This window comes from Epinephelus lanceolatus, chromosome 17 (assembly GCF_041903045.1).
Source record: "Epinephelus lanceolatus isolate andai-2023 chromosome 17, ASM4190304v1, whole genome shotgun sequence".
In the NCBI taxonomy this organism is placed as follows: Eukaryota; Metazoa; Chordata; class Actinopteri; order Perciformes; family Serranidae; genus Epinephelus; species Epinephelus lanceolatus.
Genome location: NC_135750.1, coordinates 7,536,938 through 7,549,728, shown reverse-complemented (window position 1 = coordinate 7,549,728; position 12,791 = coordinate 7,536,938). Strand labels below are relative to the sequence as shown.

The window sequence follows — 12,791 nt, the reverse complement described above, 5'->3', positions numbered from 1 at the left end:
CAGTTACAGTGAGGGTTTCTTTAGATAAGATAGGACAGGACACAGCAAAGAGTTTAGGAATCGCCTCTGTAATATAAAGATAAGACTTTTCCTGTCTTTGAAACTTAAGATAGAACAAACAGTGAGGATGTTTTTCTGTAATGAGGCCACAGAAATCTAAAAATCTGTGAGCATGGTGTGGATGAGCAGTGTTTCCCCCACTCTGTGTTGCTGCTCTGCGTACAGTATATACAGTGTGAAGATGCAGCAGGATGTAGAGCACAGTGCCAAGAGACTATTTTCATATATGTGTGTGTTAGGTGTCGTACTTGCTACAGAGAAGTTATTTAGTGGGTAGGGCAGGTCTGCATCCTGAGGTTTCTCTTTGTAGCCGATGAAGGAGCCGTCTGTTTTCAACAGGAAGTAACGTGGCCGCCAGTTCTTTATGTATTCACCTGGAGAGAAAGATGGATACAAAGAGAAGACGGAAATGTTTAGTCGAATGTAGTCAAGCAGACACAAATTCATATCACGAGTGGGCCTGTCACAACATTTACTTTTTATTTGACGACATATTGTCGCTAAAATAGTTGTGATAAACGATATTATTGTAATTTTAAGACCATTTTATGACACTGATGTAATAATATAACCCTTTCAAAGAACAATGAACTTTTAATTCAACCAGACATGACAGCACAACGTGTCTCTGCATAGTTTTTCTCTGTTCATTCGCCTGAAAAAAAACTTTCGGTGACATTTTTTTGCAAGCAAACACACGTGAACACAAGGACAATATTGTACCATATACGTGCATGACCTTAATCATTTTTGCTGAACTTGCTTGCTGAGTTCATAACGTAATTACCGTAGCAGGTCTTATCATGAGGGCAGCAGTGATGATGATGCTGAAGTCAACAGTGCACTCGGCGCTAATGATGATAATGACGATCATGATCATATATGAAAGTATTAATAGCAATAACGATAATTGTAAATACAGATTTTATTCCCATGTCGGATAACGGCCTGTCCGCTCAACTCTCCTCTGTCCAAAGGATATCACACAATGTAGTATTCACACACATGCACACACACACTAACACACACACGGTATCTCTATGACTCTCACAGTGCTTGCCAGATTCAGATCGGATTATCATGTAAAAAATGACAAAAACATGTTTACCAGCACAACAAGCAAACTATCCATGCCAGAAACATCATCTGGCTGATACATGGGCAGGTGTCGAGGTGATGACCCCTCTACCAAACACACACACGGACATACACACAGACACACGTATGAACTCACAATTAAATCACACACACATATACACAAGCCACTGGTCGCCAGCAAAGGGGGGGGAGAGGAGAAGAGGGATGAGATGAGATGAGATAAGATTACACATAGAGAATGACCCTTCTTAGACCGCAGCAACAAATAACAACATCTGCTGAGCAGCTGGTGGCAGAGTATTACCCAACTGGCTGGCACCGACTGGCACTAAGGTGGCACCACAGCTTTATTGGATGACCTGCTGCAGGATTACACCAGTGTCAAACATTTTCTCGCCACAGAGGCAGATAACGCTTACTGGAAGCAGCATAGATACACACATGGATTAAAGCGCACACGTGTGTGGATTCGCACATAGTTGGGCGAGTGTGACGAGAACGTATACTGGGATGAAACTGTGCGCGCGTATGCAGAGTGTGCGGAACTGATGAAAGGAACTGACAATCTCAACACTTTCCAAAGCCGGGAGCTGTGTAAACATTTCACTTTCTCATTTCAAACAACAGAAATAAAAAACACAGAAGGACACAAATGTTCCCTACCTCTCAACCTCTTTTAATTAACCAGCCGTTCCTTGACATGCACACACATCTACACACCTTGTGGAGACATACTCACAGACAAAGATGCATATGTGCACGCATGCAGAAACACATGACACACATACACACACACACACACATACAACGGCTCTGACCACCTTTTTTAGACTAATTCGCTGGGAGAGGAGAATAGGCAGTGTGTGGTTGTGTGTGTGTTCTATTTGTGACATCCATTTAAAGCGGAAATGACAGCAGGCCGTGCTCGTTAACACGTCGCAGAAAAACACCTGCTCCGTCAAAGGGACCATGCGACTGCGGGGCCTGCCGGTACCTCTGGGTGCTGCTAGTGGTGGAGGTGTGTGTGTATTTGTGTGTGTAGTGGTGGGGGGGTAGCGGCTGATTTGAACCACCACACAGGGACAGAGAGACACAGATAGACGGATAAGAAAATGCTGTTGGGTGCCAGTGCGTCATCAGGATTACCAATCACACCTCTCTCTCTCTCCTCTGTGCTCAGGCTCTATTTTTCTCTTTTTCACAAATCCACCCACTCTCCCCTCCTCTTCCATTTCCTTCTCCTGTTCTTTCAGAAACAAAGCATCTTCTTTGGATCACTTGCTACTGATAAACAGAGTGCTGTGAGAGGGGCTGAATGGGAGGAGGGACGGATGGAGGCATAAGGAAAAATGATAAGGACAGCAAAGGGAAAAAAGGAGGTTGTAAGTGAGCAGAAACAGAATATCTCATCAGTTCTGACCAAACCAATCCTGGTTTCTAAACTAGGGATCAGCGTTGCATTTTGATGTGCATTGTGGGTTTTAACTTCCCTGGAGAGAGAGTGAATGTTAGCAAGTCGACTGAGCTTCAATTATACCAGGAAACTGTAAATTAATGTACTTAATAGAACAGAAGTCCAAACTACAGGGGTAGGACACAATGGGGGCGTTCTGATCGCCTAGTAGTTTCCTGTGAAGTGGAACTGTGAACTCTGTAGAGAAGAACTGAAACAAAGGTCATCAGTTCGCTTGAAGCTGACAAACAATATTACCCATAAGTCATTGTGCCTGGCTTGAGCAGCTGATGTGACGCCACTTAACACCACTGAACTCAGGGAAAAGTGTTTGTCGACCATTTTTAAACATCAAAATGCACAAAATTAACAGCAAAAGTGCTACAAATGAGATTATTTGTGCTTTTGTTGTTTTTATTTTGTTAACTTCCATTTGTGTGACTCCACTAAAAAAAAGTTTAATAATTCTGCTTAATAATTTCACCTTAAATAATAAAACTACGGGTGAAACCATAGTCGACCACAACACCTTCCGTCTCATAAATTAATCAAATCACATACATACATTTTAACAGAATAAGTTTTGTGATGGTATCAGTTTTTGTTTCAATATTTATTCAACTATTTATTTCAGTGGGGTCAAATTTCCACAGTAGCAGGAACAGGTATTCACGGTAACCACAATCTTGGAACCCACCAGCTTTTGTTTAGCCTCTGGTGGCGAGGGCTAATATTTCACACTGATCCTGTGTAGCCAGCAGATATCCTTTTTCTACAAACAGATATCTGTGTTTGAATGCAGATACATTTAAAGACAAAAAAAGCTATCATATAGCTAAAGCTAACTCACGTAGACTGTTTACCCGGCGCTCAAACATGATTGGTCAATACTACTCATAAAACAAATGAACTACAAACGGAAAGTTCTGCTACATAGGCAGCATCTGTTAATAGAGATTAACGTTACCAGGGTAATGCAAGCAGGAAGTGATGTGTTAATAAGGTTGTCCACTAAGAACCAAAGATTCTTCAAGTCGAGCAGTTTTGGGTTTTTTTGTTTTTAGGGATGTTTCAGTCCCTAGATTTAGCTGCAGAGTGAGCGCTCCTCGCTTTCATACCACTCTCCGCTGGTGGAAGAGAGACTTTGCTGTGCATTTGCAGCACAGCAACTTAATACAATACAGTCTCTGGCTTTGTTTGATATCTAGTGTTGGCAAAAAACATGTTGCATATTTCCAATCTATTGTTAGCATAGTTAGCGCATGTTAGCTCAGAGGGCTAACTTGGCATTACTTCATGAATGACATTTAAACTATCAAACTCTATATGATTAAAAAAAGGAACGAATAGTCTAATATTTGTGTTGAATAAACTAATATGATTCAACTGACATCATTCTGAGTCAGGTACAGCGTTAGTCCCATATGGAGGGATTTTGCTGAGGAACGTACCCTTCACTGGCAGTCCTTGAACAGAGAGCAGAGAGTGTACTGGTCATGTACACTGAGGAAGGGAACACAGTTAATGTAATGCAAGCCAGTTCAATATCAACTGCAACAACAACTAGGGAGACTTCATAAAGACTGTGTCAGACAGGTTGTGGTTTAACTTTGTGGAGCAATTCAAGTTTGTGTAATTTGCGACGTTATTGAACTTGCTTAAATGTTAAAGTATCATACAAGTGTTTCTGTTATTGTGTTTAGACAAATCATACAAATCATAGAAAGACTAATGGTTGAAGAAATGATCACCTGGAAAGAAAAACTGTTTTTAACTTCAAAGTGAGTCGGAGGAAGAGATGTATTGACTGACAAAATGGATGAGGATAAAGAGAAAGTTAAACTGATAAAACTATTACAAACTGGCAGTGATGACTGGCTTGCTGGTCCAAGTCCAGTCATTTCTCTGAGTCAGTTTCCTGATGAAGTGTCCAACCAATGGAAGCCTGTGGCTGGCCACTTCATCGCTCAGCTGTCCAGTACAACTGAAAACATTTAAGCAATCCTTCTGGCCGGGCCTAGACAGCGTGTATGTGTGCGTGTGCAAGTGTGTGTTTGTGCGAGTGTGTACACGTCCACTGGGGGGCGGGGGAGGGGGCAGCCAGGGGTGGCACAGACGGAGAGAGGAGATGGACAGTTGTCCACACATGCCGTTCCAAACAAACACAGGCACGCGCGCGCACACACACAAACTAACACAATTCTGTTTCGACCGTTCCAATCCTCCGAATGATCCAATGGTGTTCTGTCAAGCTATCCCGTCTTGGCCCTGCCTGTAATGAGTCCAGCGAGCTCTCCCACTCTGGACAGCTTGTCTGGGGAGCCACATGTCTCTAGTTTGGACTGCTGGAGAAAACAGAACAGCCGGTCTCCTTCCCACACCATCTCTCTCGGACTCCTCACTTCAGTTTCATTTAGTTTTCTGCACAACTTTACTTTTCCCTTAAGGCCAATTAGTAAATACTACACTATACAGTGCTTAAGACAACAGGACTCTCTTGTTCCTTGTTAGAACAACAGGATATCAGTAATGCAGGACGACGTGGGTGATCTGAAGGATCTAAGGAACACAGGATATTTAGGAGGATGAGACAAACCATTTTGAAGTGTGTTTAAATTCTAGGCTGAATTTGTTCAAAACACAGACATGAGATAGTCTGGTGCAGCAGTTCTGAAGTGCTCTCCTCCATCTAACTTGTTGTCTTAATTAGACATATATACATACTTTTCTAAACTCTTACCGTTCCTTTGTCTTTTATTGTTGGGAAACTATTACAGAACAATGCGACTGATTAAAAAGGTAAAAAAAACTGTGTGTTTAATTACAGAGGGACTGTTGAAAGCAGCAGGTAAAGGTGGCAAACTTTCCCCAAGTTACTCCCCCTCCAGACCTTTTGTTTCCTGCGTCTTTGTTATGAGCCACAAACTAAGGATTAAAAACTAAACTAGACTTTTTAAAAGTTATTTTGGAATTTCTATGAGAAATAAATCTTGTTGGCACAATTTCCAGTTGCAGCTTGTGGATTTAGCAGTAAGAGGCAGAGATGAATCAGCTGTGACTGTGCCCGTTCCAAGCTTTCTGATTGGACAATTACAACAACGCACTGACTAACTGTCACTCAATTAGCGCGCTGATTAACTATTCATTTCAGGACAGAGGGGGAAAGGGGAGAGAATGAGGGAGAGCGATGCAGAGAGACAAAATAGGAGACAGGTACAAATGGTAGGGCTGAACTTCAGCCAGCAAAGCTGAAATGAGACACACAAACTAGCACAAACTTTTCCAGCCTCTCCGTCTCGCACTCCCTCCTTCAGGACGCCGGCACACCTCTGCTCTCCTGCTTTGCCGGATGCCGCGCTTCAGCAAAGGAACGAGACAGACGAAAAGCAGGAAAAACCTTGATGACAATTAAATAAATAACTCCATAACTATGTGAGCTCACCAGCCATTTGTTAATCAACCCAAACAGGGATTTAATTTAATGCTTTGGCCGAGGCTGGAGCTGATATGCAGATGGCGCAGAGACGGGGCTGTGTGACTGGCGCTCTGGGAGCTGGAGGGGTGGCGGGTGGTGGTGTATAGAGGTAGGGGGGAGGAGGATGGAGAGGGTGGAGGGGAGGTTCTGCCACGTTCCAGCACATACACAGCAGCTCACCAGCAGGGAGAGGAATGTGTCGTCTGGCCACATAACAACACACACACACGTACTCACTCACACACACACACACACACACACACACACACACACACACACACACACACACATTCAGTGTTCAGAGCAGTAACACAGAGTGTGTGGCTGTAATGGGACAGAATAAATAACAAGTTTACTGACCAAGTGACAGAGTAGGCGGCTGGTTGGTCGCCCGACTGATAAGCTGACTGACCAGAGGAAAAGATAACACACTACTGAGCTCACCTAAAGGCCGACTGTTTTCCAACCTGTGCTGATGACTGACAAAACAACACTGTGTTTTAGCGCTGAAACAATTCGATTAACTGATCAGCTGATTGAAAGCAGTGTTGCCAAAAATCTCTATTTATCGACACATATCGATTCTGAGCAGTTGAAATGGTTTGAATACTAGTTTTCTGCAGTATCGATACACTGATACCAGCGGCACTTTATCGCTCTCTCGTATTGTTGTTTTCTACAGTCATCACTGTCATGTCATAGCCTTGTTACATTTATCTTTAAGATAAAATTTAAATTTAATATCTTCAATGTCAACTTTCCCCATGTCACTGAAAACAGTACAAAATATCGATATATTTCAAGGTATTGTATTAAAGTTAGAAATTACACTATCTTGACTTATTTAAAGATAATAAATCAACAGTTTTGATGATAGACTAATACGTTAAATAATGTAGAAAGCAAAAATGTAAAAAAAAATATGTGGTTTTAGCTCCTAAAATGCAACAATTTACTTTTATTTATCCCAATAAAATGAAGATATTAAATATCTTTGACTGTTGATCAGGGGTGGGTGAAACATTTTACAGTATAGTACTGTATTGTATTGCTACACATAAATATATAAATTATTAATACTGCAAATATAAATTAAACTTTTAGGCAGCTGACTGGGATAATAAAATCAATTACTTTTTCAGTCCACTAGAAATATTTTGCTTTAATAAAATGCCTGACATGAGATGAACAGACTGAAAACTTGATCTTATGATGTTGATAAAGTTTGGGGACAAGGTAATAAATTGTATATAACATGATATGTGATCATAATACTTACATCAGTGATCCTGCCGACTTTTTAAAGTCAAATTTAAGAAGTTTTAAGACCTTTTTAAGACCTCAACAAAGAAAAATTAAGACCATTTAACACCAACAAACAGCATAAATACACGGCAGTAAACATCACGTTCACATCTCATCGGTGCTCCAGTGCCTGATGTTTTAACTCTCATTGTCCCAAGTTTTTCAGTATATCTTCTAAGTTGCCTCGATGTCATTACTTGTGACTGCGTTATGAGTAATAAAGTCATAAAATCATATAACTAATCATGTAACTAGATACAGTAATAGGTAGATTTGATTAGGTATTCAGACATGTCTCCGTTAGTCTAAGTTTCATCTCAAAATTTAAGTAAAACACAAGTAAAAATAAGACTTTTGAAGACATTTTATGGCCTTAAATTTTCAAAATCAAATTGAATATTTTTTAAGACTTTTTAAGGATCTGCACATGTGAACGTTTACAATCACAATAATAAAGTATCGTGAGGCCTCTGGTGATCCCACCCCTCCAGCTGAAGAGATCAAAGATATATGTAGATGTCACCTTGAGCTCTAGGAATGTGTAACAGGCATTCTTCACTCTCCTCTGACATTTTATAGACCAGACTGCTGACTGATTAATCAATGATAAAAAAACAAAAGTATCTTAACTTTGTCACTTGTATTGTGCACTTTATCTGAAGTAACTCGGCTACAAGTTTGACATAAATGTTGCAGATCTCTTGCAGGCAAAGTTCAGTGAAAGCAAACCACTCCTGTAGTGTGGCACTATGGAGGTTGCACCGTTAACAACAGCAGGACACAGTCAAACTGATGGGCAGTTTTGAGCTGAGATGATTGGCCGGCTTCTTGAGCTGATCTCATTATAGTCGAAGGTCAAAACACCTCCAGACACAACAGTGTGGGGAGGGGCTTCATGTGTTTGTGTATGTGAGAGTATTAGCAGCTGGTACTTGAGTAAAAGCAGTAACACGCAGGGATGAGGAGGAAGAGGAGGAGGAGGAAGAGAGATTAGCTAAACATCAGGCAGGTAACTAATGGGTAAAGGAAGTGAGGGAGGGGATGTGTGAGGCGTCGAGGACACCGGTGGTTATTAAAGTGGGGAACTGTGCCGTAAGATGCTTGAAGAAGACATCTGTCTGAGGGTCTGTCCGTGAACGCTAGGAGGAAGAACACATGTTGTGGAGAGCTGCACAGAAGATGTGCAGTAACTCTTCCTCCTAAAATGAATAAAGGCTAATTAAAAAAAAGACCTTTAAAAGACTTTTTTGCACAATCTGCACTTTATTTCATTGTGCGTGTGCATTTAGGAGGATACGACTGTGTGCGTGACCCCAACCCCAGCAGTTCTAACTCCAGTCTGCTCAGACATCTTAAGGCGAATCCGGGCTCTTTAAAGCCAATCCACTTACAGTGCATTAGTCTCATTACCACATCGGGGCTGGACTGGTGTTAGTGTGTGTGAGTGTGTGTGAGTGCTTTAAATACTGACACCTTCACTGACGACATAAAAGTGCTGCTGCCTGTAAAAGTTCAGAGGGCATTTTTGCCACTTGAGTAATGATCGTACAAGACTAGACTGAGGGGGGAAAGATTTGAAGAGTCAAAGAATTCAGTTTGAAGATGGGGCTGTGGCTGAGTTTAAAGGTTCAGTGCTAGATTAATTGTACAAGCCTGTGGCTCAGTCTGTGGAAGGAGAGGACATGGAAGGCTACAGCAGCCCAGAGATGAAGGACGGGAAAAGAGGAGGGCCGAGAAAGAGACAGAGAGTTAGAGAGGAGGGCCTCAGTGTATGTGGTTAAAGCTATGACAGTGACAGAGAGTCAGGACAGGGCAGGGCAGCCACAGGGCAGCCAGACTGAGTGAAAACCCACAGGAGTTTGGCCGTCCCTGGGGGGCCACTAGGAGATTTCACACAGCCAGCTGCACACAGCCAGCGCCTCCTGGTAGGCTGAACTGGATGCACACACACACACACACACACACACATACACACAGGCTGCCCTGGTGCCCCTCTGCTCCCCCAGCTGGTACACAAGGAGGCACACACACACTCACAACACTCACACACACACTGGCAACATATTGCAGGTTCACAGTGCTGCGAATACATAACACTGAGTGTCAAGAAAAAAAATGACTTCACTATAAAATTACTACAGAATTAGCACTAAACCCTCTTTTTTAAATTCCCCTTTTCCTCTTCCTCTCCTGTACATCCTCATGGTCTTCTCCCTCCTCTGCTCTCGTCTCCTGCAGTACCACTACAGTCCAGTAGATGGTGGTGGCTCCCTGGTGCACAGTGGCCACCGCTGTGATGCTGACAGAGCTGGAGAGTGAGTGACAGACAAACCGCAGCCAAGACGCCTCACATCCTAATCCCCCTCACAGCACTATGTATGTGTGTGTGTGTGTGTGTGTGTGTGTGTGTGTATACAGTACATATATATAAGATAGGGGCCGTGTGTGTATGTGTCAGCTGGTATAAGTGTGTGTATTTCTGCATGCAGCCATTCAGTAAGCTTAAATCTGTGTATGTGTGTGTCTATACATGAGTGTTTGTTCATGTGTGTGTTGGGGTGGGGGGGGGGTCGGGGGCGCTGCAGAGTCCGTTGCTTCTTAAAGTACCATAGGATTAGTGCGGTGTTAGCATATTAGCATCTTAGCTGGAGGGCTGCTGCTTAACACCACCTGTGCCAGACAGGAGGCTGTGGCTACCCAGCGACCCCCCCCCCCCCCCCCCCCATACACACTCACATATGTAGACGTACACACACACACATGCACACAGTGGGTAGGTGAAGGTCACTTAGCTACAACAACTCCAAGCTTACTGTCTTAATTCATTAGTGTTACTACTTTATCTTCTTCTTTACATGCTGTGTACTACTTTATCAATTCTTTTGTGTCAGATTAAAAATTTTCAACATATTAAACTAGTTAACAACAAGTTCAGTATTTCTGTGACATCACCAGGTAAAGGGAGAGATGGCAGATTACATGAAGAACACTATAACTGTATAACGGCTCTTTACAAAAATGCCTGAACAAAGCAAATTGTTAAGGAAAAAACATACACCAGGAAGTGCTGAACATGGACGTAGAGTCATACTGATGAGCAGAACATAAGTACTGATCTTGGATCAGCTGGTAAGTCCCCTTAACCACATCAGCTATTATCCCAGAGAGACAAAGGTGGCCAGAGATGAGCTCTGTGCCCAATCATTCAGGATTATACCACTTAATTTCAGAATTTTTTTATGATATTGTCCTAGGAAGTCAAGTTAAAACATAAAATTTAAGGCTGTCCATTAATGGCTAAAACAAACAGAGCAGCCACGCACATCCAAAAAATGAAAAAGGTGCTGGACTAAATGAATAAAACTGAAAAGACCAAGAAAAGTCCCTTTAAGTGCATTTATTCCACCAACCTGGAGTGACGTTTCGGGCCACAGGTGCTGTCTGAAGAAAGGCACCTGTGGGCCTGAAATGTCCATTAATGGCTCTAATATTTTTTTGCATAAATACATAATTTGCTGTTAAATCCTGATATATTTTGAGGTTTGTTTTAAAATAATGAGTGTCTCTGTCTATTAAATTCATGCCGATTGAGGCCCTGTTTCAACAGCAAGCATGTTTTCTTTTTAAAGAAGGGTGTTAATTGGATTTTTTATATATTTCAGGTATTACAACAAAAGAAAAAACAGGAAACAAGTGAGGAACAATACAGAACATTCACAGTAAGGCATCATCTTCATATAAACTGCAAAGACAGGGCAACACATTGAGTGTTTTTTCAAGGTTTGCTATAAATGCTGCCTATACAAGTACTGACGGTCCAAAAGAAAGACAAGAAAAAGAAAAACAGCAAATGGAAATTTATAAAATGATGCTGTCATTAAGAAATTAAGGCAAGTAGACAGCTGCAGCCTTCTCCCCCTTTTAGAAATGTCATAAAATGTCGTCCTATCTTAATATAGGCAGAATATTTACCCTTAATCATAAACGGAAATCTTCAGGGGCTGTAGTGCGTGACAGTCCAACAAGTCAGGCTTGTAAACTGTGTTTTGCTTCTAATAACCAATAAGTGGTCATTTTCTTCCAAACATCTTTTCCTTAGGCTGATAAAAATGTAGAAAATGTCCAACACCAAAGTTAAGTTTTGTTCCTTAATGTTGTGATTCAAAGGCTCTTACACTGGCCCCTCTGACCCTCTTGGTGTGTCCTGCTCTGTGCTCTTCTGCTCACAGAGGCCCGTCCTGTGAAGCAGGACCATTAGTGGCAGGAGACACACCTGGGCCCAGTATGACCTCCTGTACAGTAGATCCTGATTCATAGTTTGTTTGAGCAGAGCTGTGACAGCTTCAACCTCGGGTGCTGTGACACGTCACCAGATATCGTCTTAGATTTTTGATATGGTAATATCATGAGTGAGGCTTTAATGGCCGCATTACAGTGAAGTGATGTCATTTTCTGAACTTGCCAGACTGTTGTATTATTTAAGACTTTACACACTTAATTATAAGATCCACATCACTGATGATTGTTTATGGTCAACGCTACAATATCACTGCAATATCAACAGTGAGGTGTCTGGTTGAGAATATTGTAATGTCTAATTTACTCTATATCATCTAGCTCTACTTGAACCACAACTAAAAACATATGAAATGAAACACATGAAAAATAAATAAATTATAATAAATAAATAATAAATAAGAAGCAATGATCAGTTTCAATCTCCTACCAATACATGTATTCATCGACATTATATGTCTTGTGTTGCCAACTGCGTGATGACATCATGACATAATGACTATGTAATGACATCATCACATTAAATTTAAGTGTCTATCTCAGCAAAAAATATGATTTGACATTTCTTAGTTTGTTATTTCTTATAAGATATTTCTGTTTTTAACACAACACATCATAGGTTTGTTTTATTCATATTTTCTTAAGATAAGATAAGATTAACTTTAACTTAATTACTGAAACTGCAGTCTTGACACAGTCTTTACTTTAAAACCTTGCAGGAAAAAGTAGCCTACTGGATTATCGAGTTAGGTTTTATGACGTGTCCTTACTGCTGATCTTTTTGTTTAGGAGAGTTACTGAAGAACAACAAGGTATCAAACCAATAACGTGTATGAATAGGCCTATTAAACAATTACATCCATTAAGTTCAAACAAAGCTTATCATAGATTTTTTTTTGTTGAATGTTCTCAATACTTAGTAAAACTACTAATACTGAACAACTAGGCCTGTATATGTTGTTTTAAGCAGTGTACTGTAACAAATGAATGCATATCTGGGGTTGAGTCTCTTTTAAAAAGTTGCTAAAAGTTTCAAAATAAAATTTAAGTCTCTAAATTTGTTGCTAGATGCTTTTTGAAATAAAATGGTTATCAGGGTCGTCT

The 12,791-nt window shown here is 41.1% G+C and overlaps 1 protein-coding gene across 1 annotated transcript in view; it reads right to left on the bottom strand.

Moving 5' to 3' along the window:
• The window catches only part of akt3a (v-akt murine thymoma viral oncogene homolog 3a), a 68,445-nt gene that overhangs the window by 33,625 nt on the left and 22,029 nt on the right, over window positions 1-12,791 (bottom strand). The window contains exon 3 of the mRNA XM_033612585.2: window positions 309-434. Coding sequence (XP_033468476.1) covers window positions 309-434 — 126 coding nt within the window. The remainder of the gene's footprint in view (window positions 1-308; window positions 435-12,791) is intronic.